A 26,267-nucleotide genomic window follows, 5' to 3' on the forward strand; every position below is an offset into this window, starting at 1 on the left:
ATTTTACGGCTGACTCCCAGAGTCCGCCAAAATGGGGTGCGCGAGGAGGGATAAACGTCCAATCGATGCCACGCTCCAGAGTCCAGGAGTGCATCTTGCGTTGATTTCATCAGAATGAAGGAGTCGATAGAGGTTGTTGAGCTCGTTGAAAGCTCCCTTGAAATTGGTTCCGTTATCCGAATGGATCTCGGACACCAGACCTCGACGGCCTATAAATCGACGTAAGGCTGCAAGAAAAGCTTCGGTAGTTAAATTGGAGACGAGTTCGATGTGAACTGCCTTTGTTGTAAAACAAATGAAGATAGCTACGAATGCTTTTGTGGGTACCGCTCGACGGTGTGCACCCTTGACAAAAACAGGCCCACAGTAGTCGATGCCGCTTATTGAGAACGGCCTGGAAGCAATCACCCTCGGCGGTGGTAAGTCACCCATGAGTGTGGTAAGCATCTTGGGTTTAGCTCGGAAGCAAGTTAAGCATTGGTGATAAACACGCTTTACCAAATTTCTGCCACCGATGATCCAGTATTGTTGCCGAATTGTATTTAGCATGTGCTGTGGTCCAGCATGGAAATATTTGAGATGATAATAATTGGCTAGCAACACTGAGTAGGGATGTTTGCTTGGTAGAATTATGGGATGTTTTTCGGTTTCGGGGAGAATCGAATGTGTGAGTCGACCTCCGACACGAATGAGGCCATCAGAAGATATGATAGGATTAAACCATTTCATGCAGGACGATGACGGTACTGAGAGTCCTGCCTTCAATGCTTTCAGTTCTGCCTTGAAGTGGGTTTCTTGTACTAGACGACATAAATATAAATCAGCTTCTATTATGCTTTGCACTGATAGAAGCTTGCTGGGAGGAATTTGCTTGCGAAGTATTTTGTAATACTGAATCCAGTAGCCAATCATGCGTCTAAGGGTAAATAAAGATGAGTATTTAGTGAATAATTCATGCACTGGTGGCTCAACTGCTACGTGAGCTAGAACGGGTTGCGATCGTCTTTGTTGTTCAGCATCGACGTTTGCTTTTACCGTAGGAGTTAATGGCCAAACATTTTCTGAGCATGGTAGCCAGGTTGGACCCTGCCACCATTTTATGTCGTTGATTAATTCAGAACCAAAGCAACCGCGAGAAACTAAATCTGCCGGATTGTCGCATCCTGGAATGTGTCGCCAGGAAAATCCTTTGGTCACTCTTTGTATGTGAGAGACACGATTTGCGACAAAAGTTTTCCAGCTCTGTGGTGGAGATTGTAGCCAGTGATAAACGATCATTGAATCGGTCCAAAAATAAACATTAGAAAATGTTGGAATTGCTTCCTTTACTTTCGCAAATAGATCGCTGCCTAACTTTGCTGCGCACAGCTCTAGTTGGGCAATAGTTAGTTTTCGGCTAAGTGGAGCTATTTTTGACTTAGAAGTCAATAGTTGTGAAGTGATGTTTTCTTCATCGTTGTCGTCACGGATGTAACAACAGGCGCCATACCCTTTTTCTGAAGCGTCACAAAAAACATGTAATTGCACATTATGAATGGATGTATGGACAGCTGCTCGAGGAATCTGAAGGTTACGAAGAGGTTTAAGGTGTTGTTGAAAGTGAACCCAAGCTTGTAGTAGATCCGACCGAAGTTCATCATCCCAATCCCAGTTCTTCCCATCTGTTTTCTTTAGCTCCCAAATCTGCTGCATTATTTGTTTTGCCAATGCCTTTACAGGATCGATGAGGCCTAATGGGTCATAAATTTTAGCAATTGAGGAAAGAACGAATCGTTTTGATAGGTGATGAATGGTTTCAGGAATGTGCACCTTTATGCTAAAAGTGTCCGCACGGGGTCGCCAAATAAGTCCTAGGGTAGTCACATGTCCATTGACGTCGTCCGCAGGCATTGTAACATTTTTTATGTTGCCGATTTCAATCAGCGCTTCAGGATCGTTTGAACACCATTTTCTGAGGGTGAATCCTCCCTTTGCCAACAGTGTTGTTGCTTTAGTGTACAATTATTGTACATCAGTAATCGAATCAGCTCCGGAAATAAAATCGTCCACATAGAAGTCGTCCATTCTTTCTGCCGCTTTTGGAAATTCTTTCCCATGATCAATTATTATCTGTTTCAAAGCTCTTATAGCAAGGAATGGAGCTGATGCGGTTCCGTAGGTGACGGTGTTCAGTTGAAAAGCTCGAATTGGCTGATTTGGAGATTCTCTCCAAAATATACGTTGCAGTGGGCGATTTTCAGGGTGTACCCACACTTGCCTGTACATTTTTTCTACATCAGCGAAGGCTGCAATGATATGGGAACGAAAACGTAGTAAGATTGTAAACGATTCCTGTTGAATGGTTGGTCCAACCATTAACGCATCATTTAGAGAATATCCAGAGGTGGTTTTGGCAGACGCATCGAACACTACTCTGCATTTCGTTGTCGTGCTTTCAGCTTTGAACACTGGATGATGTGGGATGTAATATTCCACCTGGTGTGATACAGCTTCATGTTCGACAGGACTCATATGACCAAGTTGTTCGTATTCGGTCATAAATTGAACATAAGCTGCTCGTGTCTCTGGTTCGCGCTGCAATCTACGTTCAAGGGAAAGAAATCTACGAAGGGCCATTGATTTTGAATCACCCAAAGCATGCGCTATGTCTGACTTTACTGGTAGTCGAACAACATAGCGACCTTGTTCGTCACGCGTTGTGCTATCCAAAAATGAAGTCTCGCAATGTGTTTCTTCTTCACTCCAGCCGGAGCTGGTTGCCGATAGTTCTTCTACTTCAAAGAATCTTGCCATAAGCTGTTCTATGGGTGTTATGCATACTGCACTCATAATAGGTGTGGACACATTTGTTGATGCCACCTTTCCGCTAACCAACCATCCTAGTTCGGACTCTTGAAGGGAAGGAAGTACGTCGTTGATTTTCAAGCGACCACCCTTAATGATTTCTGCGAAATGCTCGGCACCCAGTATAATATCAATTTTTCCTGAACAATAGAAATTAGGATCTGCAAGCGTGATGGCTGATGGTAATAGATTCTGATTGAAATTGACATTGTTACAAGGCAAATTAGCAGCGGGTTTTTTTAGCACTAAAAGTTCTGTTGTTGTTTTATAATTAGTGCAACGGGAGTGTATTGTAGTGCGGACTTTGCTTCGCACAAAGCTATCGATGCTGCCTCCTATACCAATCACTGGTATTTCTACTGATGTTTTTTTAATGTTTAATAATTGAGCCAAATGGCTCGAAATGAAATTAGATTGCGAACCGCTATCTAAAAGTGCTCTAGCTGGATGTGTTTTTCCTGTTTTGTCTTCTACATAAACAACAGCAATGGCGAGCAAAACAGTTGGCTGTGTTGTGGTGTTTTGCATGCTGATCGTTGTGGATGTAGTTGGATGTACAGGCTCTTTATGCAACAGAGTGTGATGCCTTTGCTTGCATTTGCGACATGTATATTTCGACTTGCATCTGTTTGCCGCGTGATTTTTTCCAAGGCAATTTTCGCACCGTGCTAATTGTTGAACACGATTTATTTTTTCGTGAACAGATAGCCCAATAAATACTGGACATTTATCCAGCCAATGGCGTTCTGAGCATAGCTCACATGAGGAGAAGGCTGAAGATACTGGTGTGTGTTGCGCTGGTACGGCAACGTGTGCTCGAGTCTTGCCTTTGTAGTGGTTCTCAGGTTTGCACCTTTCCAGCATTTCACATTGAGTGGTGAGAAAACTTAATGTGTTTCCAAGATCTGGAAAGTCATGGTGAGGAAGTGTTCTTTCCCATAATTTGCGCGTGTCAGGATCAAATCGCGATGTTAACAGGTAGTTAATTATCAGCTTGCTTAGTGTATCAGGTGCCTTGTTCATATTTTTCAACTCATTAATATAGTGTGTGCACATTTTAAGGAGACTGTGTAATTCCTTTGCAGATTCACTGCGAACGTGTGGCATGTTGAGCAGTCCCTTAATGAGTTCGTCCACTATTACTCTTGGGTTGTCAAATCGGGCTTCGACAAATTTCCAAGCTTGATCGAATGTAATAGTTGTTGTTAAATGTGCATTTAATGTGCCTGCTGCTTGGCCCACTAGCGCTTTATCTAAATGATGGATCTTAACAGCATCACTGTCACTGCTTCTTTTTATTATATCAAGAAACATTGCCTTGAATTTTGGCCAGGCTTCAAAATTCCCGTTAAAAGAGCGATGCAGGAAGCGGATAGTGCTGCACTATAACTGAAGCAGGTTGAACTTCTGTTATAGATGGATAAGGTTTATTATTGATGTCGCAAATAGCTTCTTCCAATGCATTAGTTAATTTTCTATGTAGTGAGTTGTATTTTCGCTCGCGTTGCTTGTATTCATTAGTATAATTTTTGCTATCATACAACTGTTCTTGAAGACCATTGTATTTCTCTGCCATTATGTTTACTCTAAGTTTCACGGCAGGAACAATTGATGCAGACGGTTTTGTGACGAATTCGTTTAGTTCGTCTTCGAGTTGTTCGATCACTATTTGCATTTTTGTTCTTGCAGTGTCGAACTGCATTAAAGTGGTTTTCGATAACACGTCATCGACGAAGCCGGCCAACTCATCCACATCGTCCTCATGTTCTCCCTTCCTACTCGGTTGCGGTAATGGAGTGACTGGCATTGTGGTGGCTGGTAAAAAATTGCTTCACCTGTCCCTACACCCTTGCTTACCTGTGACTTTCTATACTCACCAACCGAAGGGATGCTGACGTCTTGATGATTCGCTTCCCGGAATCGAGCAGGAACACAGCAAATACAGGAACGGGCCGTAATGCACCAACAGCATCCGACAGCACCAAGCAGGAACACAGGAACAAGCAGGAACAAGCAGGAGTAAACAAGATCAGGCAGAAGCAACAGGAACAAGCAGGAACAAGCACTAACCAACTTCGCAAGAACTATTGCTTTAATGTTAGTGTTCACTCGCGGAGTAGGGTTGTACACTGAATTCGAGCGCAGTTTTCACTAATTGTTTCTTGGAAGGCAATTCGCGTTCACGGTGGCGGGTATGAAAAGAAACGTTCTTTGCAACTTGCAAATGTTAATAATGGTAAATTAGTACAAGCTGATACGCACTTGTACTCGCGAACTACCTACACTTGCACTACACAGCACTGATTTTCGTAGGATCTTGTAAGCTGATGTGCACTTACACATGCGCACGGAAATTCACTTAGGCTGATACGCACCTAAGTAAAGTAAACGTAATTTGCAAAGCACTCTACACACACGCGAGTTGTCTGCTTTACTCGCGCTTGCACTGCACTGCTCTTCGGTTGGATCGTGTAAGCTGATACGCACTTACACACGCACGCGAAGAAAGCTACCTAGGATGATACGCACTTAGGTATTGTGTGAGCTGATACGCACTACACACACGCGACGCAGAAACACTGTTCTAACCCGAGCGGATGATCGTGAAAGCAGATAAGCACTTGTACGCGCGATGCACAACACTATTGTCTTGGATCGTGTAAGCTGATGCGCACTTACACACATACGAGGAAGATGTCCCTTAAGTGGATACGCACTAAGGTACTACACACGCGACGTAGACACACGGTTCTGACCCGAACGGAGATCGTGCAAGCTGATACGCACTTGCACACGTACGCGGAAAACTTTCCTTAAGAAGGTACGGACCCTAAGGAACGTGAGCTGATACGCACTCACACACGCGACGTAGAACCACTGTCCTGATCCGGCTCGAAGGACCAAATGGTGGGGGAGGGGGCGGCAGAGGGTGCAACTGCCACCGCGACATGGCCAAGGATGGAGGTTGCTCGTGCGCGTTTGTTTGTGTGTGTGTTTTTGTTGATGTTTATTATTGGAATCAAACAGACCTGCAATATCGTCAAAAGACGTATGGGGCCGTCCATAAATTACGTAACGCTGAAATTGGGATTTTTAGACCCCCTCCCCCCCTATCGTAACAAAACGTAACGTTGGAGGAGACCCCCCTTCCAAAATTACGTAACGCATGATCGAACACCCCCTCCTTAATTTGGTTTTGCATCATCTTTGCCTGATCTTGTCGACCGGAATTGCCACAGGAAAGGGAAGGAATAGAACCTGACTGGTTGTTGGACGTGCCGAACTAACCAGGTCGAGGGAGGGGGAGGAAGCGACTGATCGTTGGACTAAGCCGAACTGATCAGGTCGAGGGTGGGAAAAGGAGAGGAAGCGACTGATCGTTGGACTATGCCGAACTGATCGAGTCAAGGTGAGAGGGTGAGGAGGGGCCAAGGGGGGAGTAAGCAAATTGACCAAGAGCGCCAGAGAGCGCCCAAGAGTGTCCAGCTGTAGCTACCCGCCAAGGACTACCGAAGGATTCTAGGGCTGTGTCGAGTTGAGGATATGAAATAAATTTCGACTCCGAACAATTTGCCTTTTTCTCTCTTATCTCATTTGGATTTATTTCTGCGCATCCTATGGAGTAAACACAGGCATGCGCTTCTAGCGATTGTTACATTTGATTACAAGGTTACAAATTACATCATGGCTCCTTATCGAAGGAACAGTGGTAATCTGCCATGATGTTAATTTTCGCATCGATTGGTAGTCCTGCAGGTTGCATATCTGCAGGCGGATATTTGTTACAAATCCAACAGCGACCCTCTCCATTAATGCATAGGGGGCGTCCATAAATTACGTAACGCTCAAAGGTGAGGAGGGGGTTCCCTGTAGCGTTACGGTTTGTTACATAGAGGAGAGGGGGGGTTCACATTCTGTTACGTAACGTAATACAATCCTATCACTGGTCACTGACAAATGATCGCCCACTTGGGTAAGTTTTGCACTTTTATTTCTGTATATCTTTTGATAGGGAACACGAACTTGACATTTATAAAATACCAAAACAGAGGTTTGACAGAAAATTGCCATGAAAAAATCCACCGTGTAATACAGGTTTAAGAGCCGTGTGTCTCAGGTAAAGACTGTAGTTTTCAATCTTACCGTCAACTTTATAAAAGCAATCAAATAAAAAAATATAAACCCATATTTTTTTGTATTTGTTGATGCAAAACCAAATTAAGGAGGGGGTGTTCGATCATGCGTTACGTAATTTTGGAAGGGGGATCTCCTCCAACGTTACGTTTTGTTACGATAGGGGGGGGAGGGGGTCGAAAAATCCCAATTTCAGCGTTACGTAATTTATGGACGGCCCCATACGTCTTTTGACGATATTGCAGGTCTGTTTGATTCCAATAATAAACATCAACAAAAACACACACACACAAACGCGCACGCGCAACCATAAAAACTACCTTCTTCTTCTTTTTGGCTCAGCAACCGTTGTCGGTCAAGGCCTGCCTGTACCACTTGTGGGGTTGGCTTCCAGTGACATTATGGGTTAGGGTTCGAGGCTTTCGAAATTTTATTTATTACCACGCAGCAGCGCACCCGCTGCACCCACGGGTTGCAATCGATTCCGGCTGGCTCGCACCCGACTCCGGGTCAGGTCGTGAAATGGATCGTATGACCCAACACCAGTAGATAAAGACACAACGACCCTACGTGATATGTTATTCGACTGTTACCACTCTAGAAGTTTTCATTAAGCTATCTTATAATTTTACACTGCGTTGAACAAGCTTTTTGTTATGTTAGTACTTATTATAGAAATTTAAGTTGCACTTTTAAGTCGATGATAAGATCGCTTATTTGACCAATAATTACAATATTACATTTTATGAATAACTACACAAATCAACTATTAAGCGTTTAACACACGTAATCAATTAAACAATTAAACAAGCTTTTCTTCAAATTACAGGTTCAACGACAAGCCTGAGAAATAACAGTAGCTACGTTTCAAATATACGTAACACAGCGTTATGTGGAGCTGAAATCTATCAACGATATAGTCTTTCGACGTATAAACCTGCTGCTAGTGTTTCATCACGTATAACTCAGTTGAGTTTAGCATATTCTGGAAGGTTTCCCAAAGCGAATTCCGCAAGCTCATCATTAGAAACATCGAGTACTGATTTATCAGAAGAAAAGCTTCACAACAGCAGAAGCAAGGTAAAAATATTGTCTTTATTGCTTTTCGATACATGTTTCCCCATTTTTCGACGTTAAGCATGTTGCAATGAATAACATGACATTTAAAATTGATGTTAATACATTTTTTTTTACAAAACATAATTACCAAATGTACACAAAAATATCATATCATACACTAAACAAATAAACAACAGTTGCATCGTCAAATACTCCCATTAATTACTTCCATAACGTCAAAACATTCATTTTACTCATTCATTCAATATAAGCCAATCCTATGATTTGACTGACGCCTCTTCTCAAACACTTTAGGCCACAGCACTAACTGCGTTCGCCCAAATCCATACGGCGCTCAATTCAAAATGAGTTTTTGCAGACAATAGGCATGATTATCTAAACAGATGAGGCCTGTTTGCCACAACTAGTATTATTTTATTAAAGTAAAATATTTTTTATAGCTAATGTCGACGAAAAGTGTTAGAAACCCATGACATAATATCAAAATAGATAAAATGGTTTGAAATCATAAATTCAACAAAATAACGTGTATATTTCATGTCTGCATGTTCAAAAAGTTAATTTTACCCCTGAAAACCGCACCATAAACAAAAAAAAAACATAACTTCAACAAAAGTACTGCCAAAACATCGCCGTCTGATTTATCTTTGTGATTAACGAATTAACGAATTCTTCATTCGTCAACGTTAGTGTCCACAGTCAAATTTAAACTCACAGCGAAAGTTTGCTTTCACGATCCTAAAATTTCTAAGACAAAATATTCCATGACAATACTATTGCGAATGTATAATAGAGAATTGTAAAGAAAAGGATGCGCCGAAATATAACGGATACATTGGAAACACGTTTAATATGGACTCAGTGTTAATATAAATAGAAATCATGATGGAACTTTAGTAAGCAAAGGGTAAAAATAATAAATGATGAGATATCGAGTGCAACGGCGAATGGAACTTTGGCGAACGGAATTCGTGCTGAGGTATTTAATTTTTTGTTTTTGCATATGACCAACACAAACACAATAGTTCTGGAATGGTTCTGGAATAATACAATCGATAAACAAATTAAGCGCCGTGTCCTATAAATACGCATGACTGTTTAGCTCACCCTTCAGCTGTGTATCTGACGCCCAGTGATTCTCTTTAGAACGAATGAGGTAGGAAAGAGAGAACGAGAACGACATGTGCTACGTCGCTTATCGCAATGAAACAAAAGAATGATAACAGTCGCACGGGAAATTGTCGCTCTCATCGCTCTCTTGCCATGCGCTCACTCAAAATCTGCGACGTCAGGCCGGCGGTCAAAGTGTTATGGAAATGTTTGGATTTGTCCAACATAGGTGCTGGTGCCGGTCTGGTGGTACAGTCGTCAACTCGTCCGACGTAACAACATGCCCGTCATGGGTTCAAGTCCCGAATAGATCGTGCTCCCATACGTAGGACTGACTATCCTGCTATGGTAACAATAAGTCATTGAAAGCCAAGCTCACTTCACTAGCGGGTACAGGCAGGCCTTGACCGACAGCGGTTGTTGTGCCAAAGAAGAAGGTGCTAAAAAGTCCAGCTCCCATTACATTGAGGAAATCTCACGTAAAAAAGAGCCTAAAAAGTGTCCCATAGCTATGAGAATTCCTGGAAAACCCTTATGAAGAGGTTTTCAATCATATAATGGAGTGTTTGCAACCTCCCGCACAAAAATTATTCAGTCTCCCGCTCAATATAGCTAGAGAGCAAGAACGAATAATGATAAAGCGAGGTAAAAGGACGGTGAAGAGAGGCGGAGTGGAGAAAGCCAACGTGGGTATGAACTATCCCGCTGCGCAAAGCGATCGAAAACTTCTCCAACTCAAACTGCAAACATATTTCACAGCCCATGGCTGTGAAATATTTCGCATTCAAAATTGCCGCAAATTTATCAATGCAATATTTCGAATGTTTCAGCGCTGAAATTTTTGGATTGAAATATTTCTTCGATCGGAATCCAAGCGTTTTCCTTGACATTTCTGGAAACCAAAAGTTACAAAACTGGCAAAATCGATCAGTTTTGTAGCTCGTATTTTCGATCGCTTTCCGCCAAAAGCGATCGAAAAAGCGAGCAGAATTCCCGCACGACAAAATAAAGCAGTTTTGTAGCTCGGATTTTCGATAGCTTCCCGCTGCGCAAAGCGATCGAAAACTTCTCAAACTCAAACTGCAAACATATTTCACACCACATGGCTGTGAAATATTTCGCATTCAAAATTGTTGCAAATTTATAAATGAAATATTTTGAAATTTTCAGCGCTGAAATTTTTGGATTGAAATATTTCTTCGATCGGATTATAAGCGTTTTCCCTGACATTTCTGCTCGCTTTTTCGATCGCTTTTGGCGGAAAGCGATCGAAAATCCGAGCTACAAAACTGCTCGATTTTGTCGTGCGGGTTTCCGCCAAAAGCGATCGAAAAAGCAAGCAGAAATGATAGGGAAAACGCTTGGATTCCGATCGAAGAAATATTTCATTCCTAAAATTTCAGCGCTGAAACATTCGAAATATTTCATTTATAAATTTGAAGCAATTTTGAATGCGAAATATTTCACAGCCATGAGCTGGCATCGCGAAAGAATTGGTTTAAAATTAACAGTCGTTAAAAATTAACTAGAGTCGTTAAAAATTGCTAGAATTTGACATCGCGAACGCATTTAGTTCATTTGTTAATTTTAACGACTGGTCCTATGCCGCCGTTAAACAAACGACTGTCAAGAGCGTATGCGATGCAAATTAACAGTCGTTTAATTATCCTGCTCGAATTTTTTCCCCGTGTTTGCCTATATGCGATATCGAGCAGTCGTTAACTGTTTTGACGGTCGTTTATTTTAACAGGAATGAACAACAAATGAACTCGGTTAAACCAAAATGAACTTTAAACGACTGTTAAAATGTGTTCATTTATTCGCGATGCCGGCTATGGGCTGTGAAATATGTTTGCAGTTTGAGTATGAGAAGTTTTCGATCGCTTTGCGCAGCGGGTAATGCAAAAACTAAAATTTTCATTCTGGGCCCTTATCGACCACATCAAGTTTGTGGACCGACGAAAAGGGGAATTGGGAAAGGTTTAGGAAATAAGTGGTGGGTGGCGGTGGTGTGGAAATGTGCAAGGGACCTATGAGCCATGTAAATTACAAATGGTTTTTTTATCGACTATTCCAATTTTTTCGAATACAACAAGACCAAAAACCGTTACAGCTGCATCAACATACAGCCATACACAGTCATAATACGAAAAACAATCTCCATTGCCTCGGCCATTTGGGGCCTCGTTGATGATCCCGTCGATTGAGGGGCCCCTTCCATTTGGTGTCGTCAACCCAATATACACCCAATAAATATTGTCAAATTTAAGGGTAAATTTGAAAAGAAACGAATATTTCCTAAAAAATCATTTTTGATTTTACGAGAACAATCGTAACACACTATGGCTTATTAAGAGTAGAACGATTTTCTAGGAGATGCTTTTAAGAAATGAGCTATCAATTTGTCTGACCTGGCATTACTTATCCGTAAAGCCTCGTAATAGTACTGAACGATTGAACTTTTGTCTCGATAATTTTTCAGCTGTTAAGGTTTTTGTACCATCTCAGGATATTCTGAAAAAAAATTTCAACATTTTTAATGAGTTTTGCTGTTATGCTGCTGACTCTTAACTGAAAAATCTTTACAATCAATTTTAGTAATTGTAATTTAATAAAATGAATGTGAAACTTGCTTCGATGAAACAATAATTTAAGAAAAACAACAATATAATTAATGGCATTGTTTAATATCATTAACTAGTTATTTTGTTTATTTATTGTAATAATATAATAATGTATCTGTAAAACATTGCATTCTCCTGGCCCTCAACGCTCGATCATTTAGAAAGCAGCTGATCTAAAGCAGTGGTCTCCAACCTTTGGTCCGCGGATCACTTGAGACAAACATGCTGCAATACAGGGTATTTACAGTTACTTTCGAATGAAAATACTGTTTTTCCGCGTTGTTGTACTTGTATTTGTAAAATACTTGTAAAATAACCGATACTTGTAAAATAAATAATAAATCAATAAATAAATAAACCAAATAAATAAATAAATGAGCATGGGCGATGTAACATGATCACGATGTCGCCCGATTGTAATTAAGGACAAGGTATCATATGTATTAAGCCGCGTAGCTGCCTGACATTTTCAACTTCATCGCGATCGTTCCTCACCAGGTTGATGCTTGACGTAGAGCAATAGTCGGCAAAGTCAGGCGCGCCGCAACATTAAATCTAGCCCAATTATGGATTTGAGTGGGTTTCAAAGACGAGAAGAAACTATTCGTATAAAAATTACTAAATATTTATGCAATACGGCCAAAGCCGTTTTTTCTGAATGAAAAAACTGAAAATCTTTTGACATTTCATACCGTATTACTCTTCCATCTTTTATTATCGTAATAAGGAGAGACGGATTCATTAATAAAGAGTTATTTGGGAGTTTTCAGGAGAAAATAAATAAATACTAAAAAAAGTGTAATGTGAATGCGAATTTGAAAAAAATAGACCTCATTTTGAAACTGTCCGGAATTTGAAACATGAACTCGAAACTGTTTGTAATATGGTCGGAATTTAGCTTTCGACTGGTTTTGTTATGCCAGACCCTGCGCCAATTTCTTGTTGGTGTCTCTAAACATACTTTGGGATTTGGTAGAGACTTTGTTATCTTTTTTGTCAGACTTTTTGTCGTTATTATGGTATCCGATCCAATTGGTTTAGCCACCATATGTAAATTTTTTTCTTTTACACATACATACAAAAAAAAAAAAAAAAAAAATATATATATATATATATATATATATATATATATATATATATATATATATATATATGTATATATATATATATATATATATATATATATATATATATATATATATATATATATATATATATATATATATATATATATATATGTATATATATATATATATATATATATATATATATATATATATACATATATATATATATATATATATATATATATATATATATATATATATATATATATATCTATATATATATATCTCGTGTCACGGTGTTTGTTGCGAGCAACCTCCGAAACGGCTTGATCATTTTCAACGAAACTTTGCACACACCTTATGGTGGTATGAGAATAGGTTTTAAGACTTAAAATTCGTTCAGATGTTACATTAAACCAAATTTAAAAATGATTTTCTAGCTCCCATGCAAAGAGCAGGATTGTTGTTGTGTTGTATACAGCACTTTGACACTTGGTGTGAGGGGTCTGGCGGTTTACACTCGATGATCGGATCCTGAGTGTATACGGGCACGATACAACTATCCCGAGTAACAAAGCAATAATGGAATATTTTAGTTTTTTTTATGAATAACTCAGTTTGTCGGGCCAGCTAGTAGAGATATATTAACATACTATGAAGATTTAATTTTTTTTAATATTCCTTTATTTATTCCTGTAATATTCCTTTTAACAAATTAGAAAACCGAAACACAGCAAAACATATACAAAACATTTACATCAATCAAATTGCATAACATTGAAGCAAATTCGTCATTTAAAATAGTTATTTATTACGCAAGATATTAATTTATTTGTTCTTTTTATTTTCATTACATCTTTTCATTGGACCATTATTTTTAAATCATGTTTTATACTTTTTCATTTGTGCTCGTCTGTTATAACCTGTTTCAATTCAATTTTGATTGAAAAAATCGAACATTGGAGGTAGAAAAATTCAATTTGAAATAAAATAAACAAACCTTCTCCAAGCATTTTTTTAACGCAAACATTACCATTCATCAATTGCCATGAAAATATTTAACATTACTGTAAAACTGGAGGAATCATTTACGCAGGAAACGGTCAATCTACGTGCACAGTCTTCTTTAGAGAGTTCATCGAATTCAAGTTACAATAGTCAATCAATCGATAAACACTGTGATGCAAACGATTCAATTGATTCTTGCATACAGTCGTCCTCTGCGATAGTGACTGCAACTGTAACGACTGATGATTTAATGAGAGAAGGATACAAAGAAAAAGAGGTCATTGCCAGTGACTCTGCAAATCTACATGTTTCCGCAACAATACGTATAAAGCCGCAAAGCAATATCAGGAAAGATGCCAATGCCAATGCTAATAGTATCATGGAACAAAAATGTGAACAAGTGAAAAGAAATGTGTCAGCTTCTGATAAAACATCGAAAACTAATACCATCTTAACATGGGCCACTGAAAATCCTTATGATGATGTATCAAGCGATAAAAATCAATTCAATCGAATCCCTAAGCGTAGCAACGTATTGGTTGGAAATGATATAATTCGAAACGTGAATAAAAATGTTACGGAAGATGTGGTCATACCTGCAACATTAAATGAAGCTAGTAAGGAGACAGATAGAGCCTTGAACAAAAGCATTGAAACAAGCAAAGAATGCGAAGATGATCAGGCCACTCAAGTAAGTACAACAGCTTAAATAATAATAATAGACTGTTTCCTCTATTGTGTAAAGTACACGATGAATAAATAAATATAAAAGTAATAATACTACTTGTAATTTTCTAATCTCAACTCGATTGAATTTCTCAAGTCTAGCGTGCGTGCCATCCACAAAAATAAAACGAATCCTTCTACTTCTCCTCTGGCGAACAAACCGTTGTCGGTCAAGGCCTACATAAAAGATAAATGAGGGTAGTTTAGACACCTTATGGATTTTTCCCGATGGCAATACTTTTGCCATTGTAAATTTACTAGTAAATATCCAAAAAGCTTTTTTGATTCATTATGTACTGCGTTACGAGACAGTACAGATCCTGGAATGGTTTTGATACCATTCTAACGAAAAAAAACATTTTTGTTTAAGACTGCATAGCGGGTAAAATCTACATGATGAGAGGGTAAAATATACACCATTAGGGGTGATTTCGACTTTGTGATGGTTATAATTATTAAAATAACAAACTGTGATGACTGGTTGTTTTTAATTCAATACAAATAACCTATTCCAGATCAATTTCAAGAAAAATAATTTACTAAATACTTTGGATTGGATGAAATGTGATGTGTTTTTATTTTTCTCTGCTAACTCAAAAGCTGAAAGACGAAAATGTTGTTACAATCCCATATAAGCGGCTCTCCAGGTCGTGAGCTATTTTGTTATGTTTAGCTTAAACCTAATAGGGGAAACTGGGGCGAAATGGTTACCTGCATTATTGAAAAATTTACACTTTTATAATGACTTCTGAAAATTGAAAACCACCAATAACAAAGTTAAAAGTCAACTAAGAACGTTTTATAACCTGAGATTTAAAAACAAGTGAATAATTTAGCAAATTAAATGTATACTAAAACGATGTGTTTTTCACTGTATGAAAAATAAACTTTCGTAAGAATTTTACAAATAATTAGAAAAAAAAAAGAATAAGTATCCAGGAACAACATAAATATAATTATGGGATGCGTTACCCCGGCTAAGCTCCTCGATCACCACATGTAAACCTAAGCTTCAAGGCGTATCAACCGGGGCGACGCAAGCCAGGCGAGGTGCAGAGCGTAGATAATGTCAGGATCTCGTTCTCTTACCATTTTAATTAAATGTAATGTTTTTAAAGATACTTTACTTCCTTTTCCGACGCTACAACCGCTTTGCGGTCTTGGCCTGCCTCAGGAGTGTAAGAAACCGCTCACGGTCTCGCGCCTTCGTCTGCCAGTCCGTTATCCCGGCCTTAATGGTGGACGCTTCCACGCCATCTTGCCACCTCAATTTGGGCCTACCACGCCTCCTCACAAGGATGTGGACGGCCTAAAAAGACTTTACGGGCTGGGTCGTCGGTTTCCATGCGTATAACATGGCCAGCCCACCGGAGCCTGGCGAGCTTTATACGCTGTACGACAGTGAGGTCGCGGTACATCTCGTATAGCTCGCAATTATAGCGGCTCCTCCATTGTCCTTCCACACATACGGGGCCAATTATCCTTCTTCCTCTCGAACGCGGCTAAGAGAGTTTCGTCAGATTTGGACAGTGTCCATGTCTCAGAGGCGTATGTGAGTACTGGTACTATATAGGTACTATATAGTCCCAGCTTCGTCCGTCGCGACAGGTTCTTTGAGGTGAACTGCTTTTTCAGGCTGTAGAATGACCGGTTGGCAGCCAGCATCCTTGCGCGCAACTCAGCTATCATGCTATTGTCGTTGCTGATCTTTGACCCAAGATAGGTGAATTGTGGGACGACTTCAAAAGTGTGTTCACCTATATGCACGTCACGCCTACATAGATTCTGATTATTTGTTGGTAGGCCTGTTGATGTTGCCACCATCAGTTTGGTCTTTGCCTCGTTTATCTGCAATCCGAGGCTCTCTGCCGCCTGCTCGATCCTTTCGTAGGCTTCTGCTACATAGGAGAGCCGCAGACCAATGATGTCTATATGATCAGCGTATGCCAGGATCTGGGTTGCCTTATAGAAGATGGTTCCCATAGTCTCCACCCTCGAGTCACGGATGGCCCTTTCTAGCGCCAGGTTGAATAAGAGACAAGCAAGCCCGTCCCCCTGGCGCAGACCTTAGGTGGTAGCAAAAGGTCCCGAGAGTTTTCCATCCACCCTAACCTGGCATGTGACGTTGGTCATAGTCATTCTAACTAGCCTTATCAGTTTGGCCGGGATTCCAAATGAGCTCATAGCGTCGTAAAGTTGTACCCTGGCTATGCTATCGTATGCGGCTTTGAAGTCTATGAAGAGATGGTATGTGTCGTTTTTGTATTCAGCCATCTTCTCCAAGATCTGCCGCATGGTGAAGATCTGATCAGTGGTAGATTTTCCGTTTCGGAATCCTCTTTGATAGTTTCCGACTATCTCTTCGACGTGCGGGACAAGGCGATCCTGAAGGATCAGGGATAATATTTTATAGGCGGTATTCAACACCGTAACACCCCTGTAGTTGTTGCAGTTCAACCTGTCTCCCTTCTTGTATATGGGGTAGATAATGCCGAGATTCCAATCACAAGGCATCGATTCGCTATCCCACACCTCAGTAACGATTTGATGAATCTCGTTTTCTAGTCGTGCACCTCCATTCTTGACCAGTTCAGCTGCAATTCCGTCGGTTCCGGGTGCCTTGTTATTTTTCAGCCGACGGATAGCCTTTTGTGTTTCTTCTATGCTAGGTGGCAGTAGCATGACACTATCTGCTAGTGGCGCTTCTAGCTGTTCGTTAAACTGGTCGTTGAGTAATTCATCAAAGTACTGAGCCCACCGCGATTGTCATGATAGAATATTCGTCATCAGAATATCTGTTGCGACATTCAAGGCCTTGGAAATGCTCATTTTATTTTGTTTTGCTCTTCCAAAGCATGCTTTATGGAGCGGTACAATCGTTTCTCTTCGTGTCTGAGCCGTGAATATTCCTCTGCGCATGCCCGCGTTCTATGCCGTTGCTGCATTGCTCGGTATGCAGTATTCTTACGTTCGGTCAATTGTCTGCATTCATCGCCGAACCAGCCAGATTTGGTGTTGCCACGACGTGGTGGAAGTATATTTGTTGACGCCATCAACCGTCAATTCGGATGCAAAAGCCTCCTCGCACGGGTCACGCGATAGAGGGCGCTGCCGGTCGCTTCGAAATCAATCGGTTTATCGAAAACCGACCAGCGACGGCACGAACCGAAGCCCTGAGGGGGAATGACAGATTCCTTCGTGCACCCGAGCATACGCACGTGATTTTTTAGCGCCACCTTGCGAAATATAAATAAATTATACACGTTTCTAATTTCGGCTAAAAAAAAACGTTTTGATTGATCTCTGGGTAGAAAGAATCGGTTGCTTCGCTACAATATTTCTTGCACAGTTTATTATTTTTGTTTTTAGAGCGTTCCACCTCTCGCTCGTAGTTTCATAACTGATTTCTGGTTGTAGAGACTCGTCTAAAGCGGCTTTGAATTCCTATTGGACAGTAATGTCCCTTAGAGAGTCCGTATTGAGCCGAGGCTGCGTGTTTTCTCCGCCCCCATTGGCGCGAGGGCGGGCGATTCTACAACGTATCACTAAGCCAACCAAGTAGTGATCGGAATCGATAATGGCTCCTCGATATGTTCTGACATTTAACAGACTCGACTGTCGTCGGCGGCTAATTAACACGTGTTCGATCTGGTTGAAGGATTCGCCATCCGGGTGGATTCGCCTCCGCGCAAATTTGGTACTTCCTACAACCAGATTGTTCGCTGGCGCGAACTGGACCAATCTTCTACCATTATCGTTACTGTGCTCATGCAGACTGTGACAGCCAGTGTAATGGCGGTACATTGGCTCCCTACCGACTTTTGCATTGAAATCCCCCAGGATGATTATGAGGTTATGTCTGGGGCATGCATCTACGATTCTAGCGAGGCGGCCGTAAAAAAGGTCCTTCTTAAAAAAAGGCGCCGAACCAACCTGCGTCCGTACGACCCCTGTCGATTGAATTTCGACTCGTCTGACCACAAAACACTGCCCCATTCCTCTTCTTCGAAGAACATATGCTCAATTGCGAATAACACCCGTGCATTTTTATGCGCAGGTGTTAAATTGGGCATTTTGCGTGGCACCCGCGCTAGTAGCCCGGCACTGACCAATCTTCGCTGAACTGTTCTCGGCGTCACCGCCAATTTCAGTCTGCCTATTTCTGGTGCCGAGCTAAACGGATGTTTCTTCGATATATTCACAATCTTACGGTCTTCCTCCGCCGTGGTCTTCCGAGGACGCCCGGGTGACTTGCGCGTTTCGGTTGTCCGAAGCGCGTTTGCCACAAAAGTGCGCGATCGTTCCATCACGAACTCGATCGTTCTGCGCTTAATGCCAGCTGCCGCCATTCGCTAAATGATATGGCGCTGATAATCGGTACAATGTTTACCTCGACCCATTGTAACAAAAATTGCTTGCTTAGACCGTCAAGAACACACTGGTTTAAAACTTGGACAAGACTGATGCCGTGCACTGCCTGCGTTCTGCTTTTATACACGATGAATCACATCGTTGTCGAGCAGCAAAAAAAGCGTATTGATAAAAACTATCAATGAGTAAGCGAATGAGCATCTACCCATTCAAAACGAGAACAGAATACTGCCGCGCTCATGAAACAAAACGCCCATTGAAAAGAACACTTGTGCGCTTGCTCAACGAAAAAACAAAGTTTCCCATGCGCACACAACGTTCAACGCAGAGATGCACGCAGGCCTTTGAATGGCGTGCACTGGAGAAACACCTGTGAGGGAATGCCGAGTTCATTGCTATTGTGAGCGTTTCCATGTCGTACCTCAGTCGCATTCACATTCATAAAACAGCACACCTGCGTTCTCGTACAAGGAACAAGCCAACACACACACAGACACACAAACAAACACACACACACACACACACACACACACACACACACACACACACACACACACACACACACACACACACACACACACACACACACACACACACACACACACACACACACACACACAGACACACACACAGACACACACACAGACACACACACAGACACACACACACACACACACACACACACACACACACACACACACACACACACACACACACACACACACACACACACACACACACACACACACACACACACACACACACACACACACACACACACACACACACACACACACACACACACACACACACACACACACACACACACACACAAACACAAACCACACATAAACCACACATAAACCTGTCCCAACGGGTGCATGCTGCGTTGAAAACACCAGGGTTCTATCTTTCTGTCCGATACTGTACATAGTTTTTATACAGAATATTCTTGGATTGATGTATCTTTGTTTATTGAATTATTTTATCAGAAGAATACCTGTTGCGGCCGGTCGCCGTCGTACACCGACCAACCGCGAAGGTGACTGGTCCTGGCGATGTCGTCGTCTTCCGTGCGTCAAGTATATGCCCGCTGCCTTCCCGTGCAGTCGCAGCGGATGGACGAAGCGAACCCGCCGACCACGGTCTTGCACCAAGTGCACCAAGTTTGTGGGGGCCTATGCGGACAGAAGGGGAATCCTGCCAATGTCGAACACCTTGGTTAGTTGACACGAGGAAACGAGCCCGGGTATTTAAGGAGAGGATGGTTACCAGGCCTTCTCGCCAGGTAGTGTCCAGTCAAGATTGCCTTGGGTAGGGTCTCGAAAGGAGTACATGGCTTGCGTGGAACGGATCTAAGTACTTTCGGATATTCAGAAGTAAAAGTCGGTTGCACAAAATTTCTCCTTTTGCTACTAGTGTTTATTTTTATTTAATCGGAGTCGTTTACAGAGTGTTGCAATAGCGATTGTTTGTATGATAATATTTATAATAGGAGTACTATTTTATAACGTAATAGCAAAAATATTATTTGCTGCGCGGAATTGAACTAGGGCTCGTGTGCACAAGTTCACCGAGTTGCGCCCGACACCGCGCAGCAGTATTGCACGTGGTCTGCTTTGAACCGGTTTTGCGGGCTTAACAGTAACGGTACTACTAAGCTCCGCCTATGCTCACTGGCACTCATATTGTCTACGCTCACTAGTATCCATGTCGCGTGAGCGTCACCTGTCATGTCCACAAATATTTAATGGATCGAGTTCCTGATACTCAAGACTGTTCCTGTTTATTCATCTATATAGATTTACCTATCAACTCACGTGTATCCAAATGATTGCTATGGTAGATATTAACTGCCTACGATTATAATGCCAGACAAGAAGACACGAAGCTTTGAGATAAGATCGCTGGGATAGTTTGAGAGCTCCTTGGATTGAATATTTTTCTTTTCTTTTTTTTTATTTAAACGAGACATTTAAGTCAACCCTTGTAAAATCGGGTAATTCTGCTAATAACAAATCTTCTTCTTGACTGAACAACCTTCAAGTTTATGTCAACCTAAAAAGAATTTCTCTACTTTTATGTACCACGCAGCCGAGTAGGCAGTCATTACTAGGAGACCGGTTCATAGGAAGATTAACCTCATCGGAGCTTGGTTACCACGGACTGGATGGAAAAATATACTAGTGGATAATCGTAGTAACGTTGCATTCCGTTACTGCGACAACGGGCAGTAATCTAGGCTGAAAATTGCAGGGTTATTTTGTGTGTGGTTTTGTATGGCGTGTTTACATGATTTCCGCCACCAACTCTCAAACTCCATACAAAAAGCTGAATAGAATCGTGAAGGAGACCACACTAACAGTTTTTCATGTTTTTCCTTACTGTTTTTGTACATACAGTGTCGGCAACCTAAAGTCGGACACCTCATATTTTCACTTTTCATCTGAATTTACGGCACCCTGCCAGTTTCCTAGACTTTCTTTAGCTATGTCTGTGCACAAAATCAGATTACTACTTTGACTGTTTTTAAGGTATGATATGTAAGCGGTCCAGCTAAAGTCGGACATTCTCGATTTCTTTGCAGAATTACCATGCAGCTGGCCAAAATTGGCCAATATGGTTCTAAAATTGTTGGATATCAGTTATTAAAGGCCCATCATCTGGTTTGGGTGGTCATCTGCGTATAACATAAGGTTATACGCAGATGACCACCTATACGCACCAGATGTCCATACGCACTACGGCCTGAATCAGCCAAATACCGTTGGTGGAACAAACGTAACAAAGTAATTTTGAAGAGAGCTATTGTTTCTCATAATTTTAGAGTTACTTAAACTTTTAGAAGTATCAAAAATGAAGGAGTAGAAGAAATGCCTTTAAGGACCTAATTGACTCCATTCCGTTGTTCATTGTTTAGATAGAATAACCAATTGAACATTTTTGTTCTTTGCGTTTACTGAGCATGTTTGAACATGTTAATAACATAAATCGTATCTATCTTTAGCAAGGTAATGAATAAGTCTTCAAGTCTTGTCATTAGCGCTCATGGGGATATCTTTCTAGATACCGTAACAAGTTAAACGGTTTTAGGCACGAATATTTCTTCCAAATTTTAACAGACTGTACAACATTTTACGCATCAAACCTTATGTTTTTGTTTCATTGATGCATAAATTCTAATTCAAAAATAAGGTTTTGAGGATTCTTTGACCGTTTGCCTCAAACTTTGAACCAAATGTCTCTCTCTTACTAGCTTAAAGCTTATCGTTATAAATTTGTTACAATCGATAGCTTTGACGCGGTCTTCTAACATTCTGTTTTGTTGTCTTATGCATTGATTATGTTCACGTAGTGTTAAGCTCAATGTCTCAAACATGAATCATTATTTTTTGTATCAACCAACCGCAATACAGGGTTTTCCAGGAGTTCTCATAGCTGTGTGACACTTTATTGAGTCGTTTCTACGCGAAATGAACTTAATGTAATGGGAAATGGACTCTATAGCATCCTTATTGGACAAATCTGATAGGAATTTCCAAGGAGCCTGTCCAAAAAGGGTGCCAAAGACTCTAATTTCCATCATATGAAGTTCACTTGACAATATGACAAAAGTCAAAAAAGTGTCCCACAACTATGAGAACCCCTGAAAAACCCTGTAACGGATCCTTTTGAAGACTTCTCCGCAGAGTTGTATCAAAATATTTCATTATTAATAATTTGTTTCTTGTCTTTTGCTTGTATTAATTGAGGTTAAGGTTTATTTATTAAACTGACAAAATTTTCTCAATAACCTCATTCCTGATATTTCTAAAGTTTAGTCACTTTAAAATCATGAATAACAATAATACCTTCTTCTAAATTACGTTGATATTTAAATTGGTTAATCCGGCCCTTGAAGCTCACGACTTAGGTTAGATATAGGCAGACGACCACCCAAAATAATCAATGGAACTTTAGAAACTATTATCAAATTAATAATCAAATAATAATTATTATCAAACTATTAAATTATCAAAAACATTTAGTTGAGAAACCTGTGAAGTTGAATACCTTTTCATATTTCATATATGACGTATCAGGTAATTGACTGACAAGTACTGTAGGAGCAGAAATGCAAAATAAATTTTGGTTAAAAATATCCCAGGCCACACAGAAAGACTTCGCGGGATACATTTGACCCATGGGTCGTCAGTTTGAAATTTCTGATCTAAATTATAGCTTCATCTTTCTTCATCCTTTGCAAGGCTGAATGTGCTACCGTCATCGTATTCATATTTCCGATTTGATTTTGAAAATCTAGTTTATTTCACTTTTTTTTCTCATAATACTTTTACTATTATTAAATTTGTTTATTTTAAATATTGTTTATAATTATAAGATAAGAGATTGCGAGATTTAGCGTCATCGCTTTTCATCGCCAAATTCAAATTTAACTTATAATTCAGTTTAGCTTTTCATTTAGGATTTAACAATGTAAGGCTTCGGCTATTTGTTATCTTAATCTAGCTTAACCTAACGAAAAAATTAAGTATGAACTATTATTTACATCAAAAAGAGCCCTTAGAAGAAGGAACTCAGATTGTTGGGTTTTTTCTTTGATATGTTCGGTCATTTCATAGGCGATTTTAGTTAGAGATTTAGTGCCAGTTGAATCGTACAATTCTTCGAGCCTCATCCAGCGTGGGGCATTCATGATTAGACGCAAAAAACGATTTAATCCCACCTGGACTTTGTGGATGTTTGTGTAAGCACTACGTTGCCAGGGATGCCGTACGTTGCCGCTGGTAAGATTATTTGCTTATATTCAGCAATTTTGTTTTTTAGACACAGCCGGGAATTACGATTCAGTATAGGGTAAAGTTTTTTCAGTAGTGTGATCATTCGAGTTAAAAGTTCCTTAGTGTGATAGTTGTATAGGAGCTTATTATCAATGATGAGATCCAGATATTTCACCTTCTGAAGCCAAGGGATTGATATTCCACCGATAATTAGTTCATGAGTAGTGGGTTTCACTAGTTTATGACTTAGGCGATGGGGGACAATCATGGCTTGTGTCTTGGTATTTTTAATTCGGATCTTCCATTCAGAAGCATAGTCTTGCAAGATGTCCAAGGATCGTTGCGCTCTACGTCTTAGTTCTGCTGGTGTTCTACCTTTTGATGCAATAGCCGTGTCGTCTGCGAATAGAAACAACTCAGTGCCGTTCGGAAGAACAGGAAGATCCGCCGTAAACAGCAAATATAGAAGCGGCCCAAAATACTGCCTTGTGGTACGTCAGCTGGAACACGTTGCACCTCAGATACACAAGGCCCAAGGACAATTTGAAAGGTGCGCTGATGCAAATAATTCTTGATCATTTTAATCAGGTACAATGGAAGTTGGTACTGAAGGAGCTTGTGGATGAGCCCATCATGCCATACATTGTTGAACGCCTTCTCTACATCTAGCATTACGATTGCAGTGGATCTTGAGATACGCTTGTTCTCTAATAAAGCATTTTGTAGGCGGATTAGTTGGTGAGTTGTTGAATGTCCAGGCCGAAAACCAAACTGTTGTGGTGATAAGATTTGAGACTCGTTGACAATGGTTCGCAGTCTCCAGAAAATCGTCGTTTCAAATATTTTGCCAAAAGAGCTCAGCAGGCTGATCGGACGATAGCTGGAAGGTTGTGTGAGATCTTTACCAGGCTTGAGAATCGGGATCACTTTACCACATTTCCAGGATTGTGGGAAAATGTTTAGGTCAAGGCAACCGTTGAATATATTCATCAGCAATGCCAGAGCTCGGATATTCAGACGTTAAAGGCAGATGTTAAAAATGCCATCAAAGCCTGAAGCTTTCATGTTCCGAAGACGTTTGACGGCGGCTTCGATCTCTGTGACTGTAACACGTTGTTCAGGTGGTAAAGTTGGTGGTACGTTATCAATTGCAGTGTTGGATGCAAAGACATCACTATCATGGGGACTATTGATCGAGAGTCCAATACGATGAGCCGCAGCAAATTATTCAGCAAGAGCGTTGATCTTTTCAATAGCGGTAATAAGCAGTTTATCAAGAGTGGCGCTCTTTAATTGTGGTATTGGACGAGGTTTTTCCTTCAATAATTTCGCCATCTTCCAAAAGGCAGGTGAATGTGCTGGGAGTTGCTCAACTTTCCTTGAAGGTTTGTGTTGCGGATTATAGCGACTCGGTCTGAGATTGTAGTTTTAATTGCTGGTCTCCACTTCTTTGGAATTGACGTCGAAGTGTATTTCACGAAGTGTTACAACAATAAGTGCGATGTAAATGCAATGTCGATGAAGAAAATCGCTTAGAGAAATTTGTTTAGCCCTCACCGACTGCGCGTTCCATAACACAATTCGAAGATTATCCATTAAGCATGAGTAATTCTCCGATAACGGCGAGTTGCTCAGTCTTGTTGCGGCATAGACGGATCTTCGATATCATCTTTTTAAAAATGTTAAAAGCTCCTCCATAGAAAAAAGTTCCCCATCAGCAGCAGACGTTGATACGTCTGGGGCGTTTCGCGCATTCTCCAAACGTTGCGCGAGTTTGATGAAGCCAGGTGGGGAGCGTGTTACTTCTGGTACAGTACGATTTGATGGTAACACTATGCTACTCTGGGGAGAGGACGGTCGAACGGTGGGAGACGGTGTCACTGGAGGAGTATTGCTGGTGGAGCTGAAGCTAGTGGTCTCAAATTTATAAGTCGATTACCCAGGTTTGGCAAGTTCTGATGTTTTGTTTGACGACGAGTCGCCTGTTGTCTAATCTCTACATACTTGGTTCGGCGAGGGCAGGTTTGATCATCAGCCTGGTGAGGGCCCGCGCAGTTTGAACATTTCAATGCTTCCTGTTGTTCTTTGGTTGGACAGATGTCAATAATGTGCTGACCTACACATAGAGCACATCGTGGAATGATGTTACAGTGCCGCGTACCGTGACCAAATTCCTGGCATCGGTGATGCTGCGTTAGACCCTTTTTATTTCCACGGTACGGTTCCCATCTAATAATTACTTGTTTAATGGTTCGGACCATCTTCAATTTTTTTAGTGAACAGGTTCCACGCTTAAAATGCACAAGATACAACCTAGAATGAATTGTATTAATGCGCCTTTTAATTTCAAACGTCTCGATGTCGTTGGTATACTCCCCGGAGTTCTTCTTCTATTTCGTGAATTTCCATTTCTGGAAGTCCTCGTAGAACGGCCTTGAATGGACGATCTTGTTTGGCATCATGGGTGAAAAATTCAGCCTTGCGTTCATGCAGATATTTTATAATACCGTCATATTTAGTCT

The 26,267-nt window shown here is 40.8% G+C and overlaps 1 protein-coding gene across 6 annotated transcripts in view; it reads left to right on the plus strand.

Annotated features, from left to right (window-relative positions):
• LOC120906149 (ubiquitin carboxyl-terminal hydrolase Usp2) overlaps positions 1-26,267 on the plus strand; it is a 177,352-nt gene that overhangs the window by 70,758 nt on the left and 80,327 nt on the right. For 4 of the 6 annotated variants that reach the window (XM_040317637.1, XM_040317633.1, XM_040317635.1 and 1 more), the window contains 2 exons: positions 7,808-8,058; positions 13,941-14,558. In XM_040317637.1, the coding sequence (XP_040173571.1) occupies positions 7,808-8,058; positions 13,941-14,558 (869 nt within the window). The remainder of the gene's footprint in view (positions 1-7,807; positions 8,059-13,940; positions 14,559-26,267) is intronic. The other 2 variants (XM_040317636.1, XM_040317638.1) reach the window with 2 other exon arrangements.

Source organism: Anopheles arabiensis, chromosome X (assembly GCF_016920715.1).
Source record: "Anopheles arabiensis isolate DONGOLA chromosome X, AaraD3, whole genome shotgun sequence".
Classification (NCBI taxonomy): Eukaryota; Metazoa; Arthropoda; class Insecta; order Diptera; family Culicidae; genus Anopheles; species Anopheles arabiensis.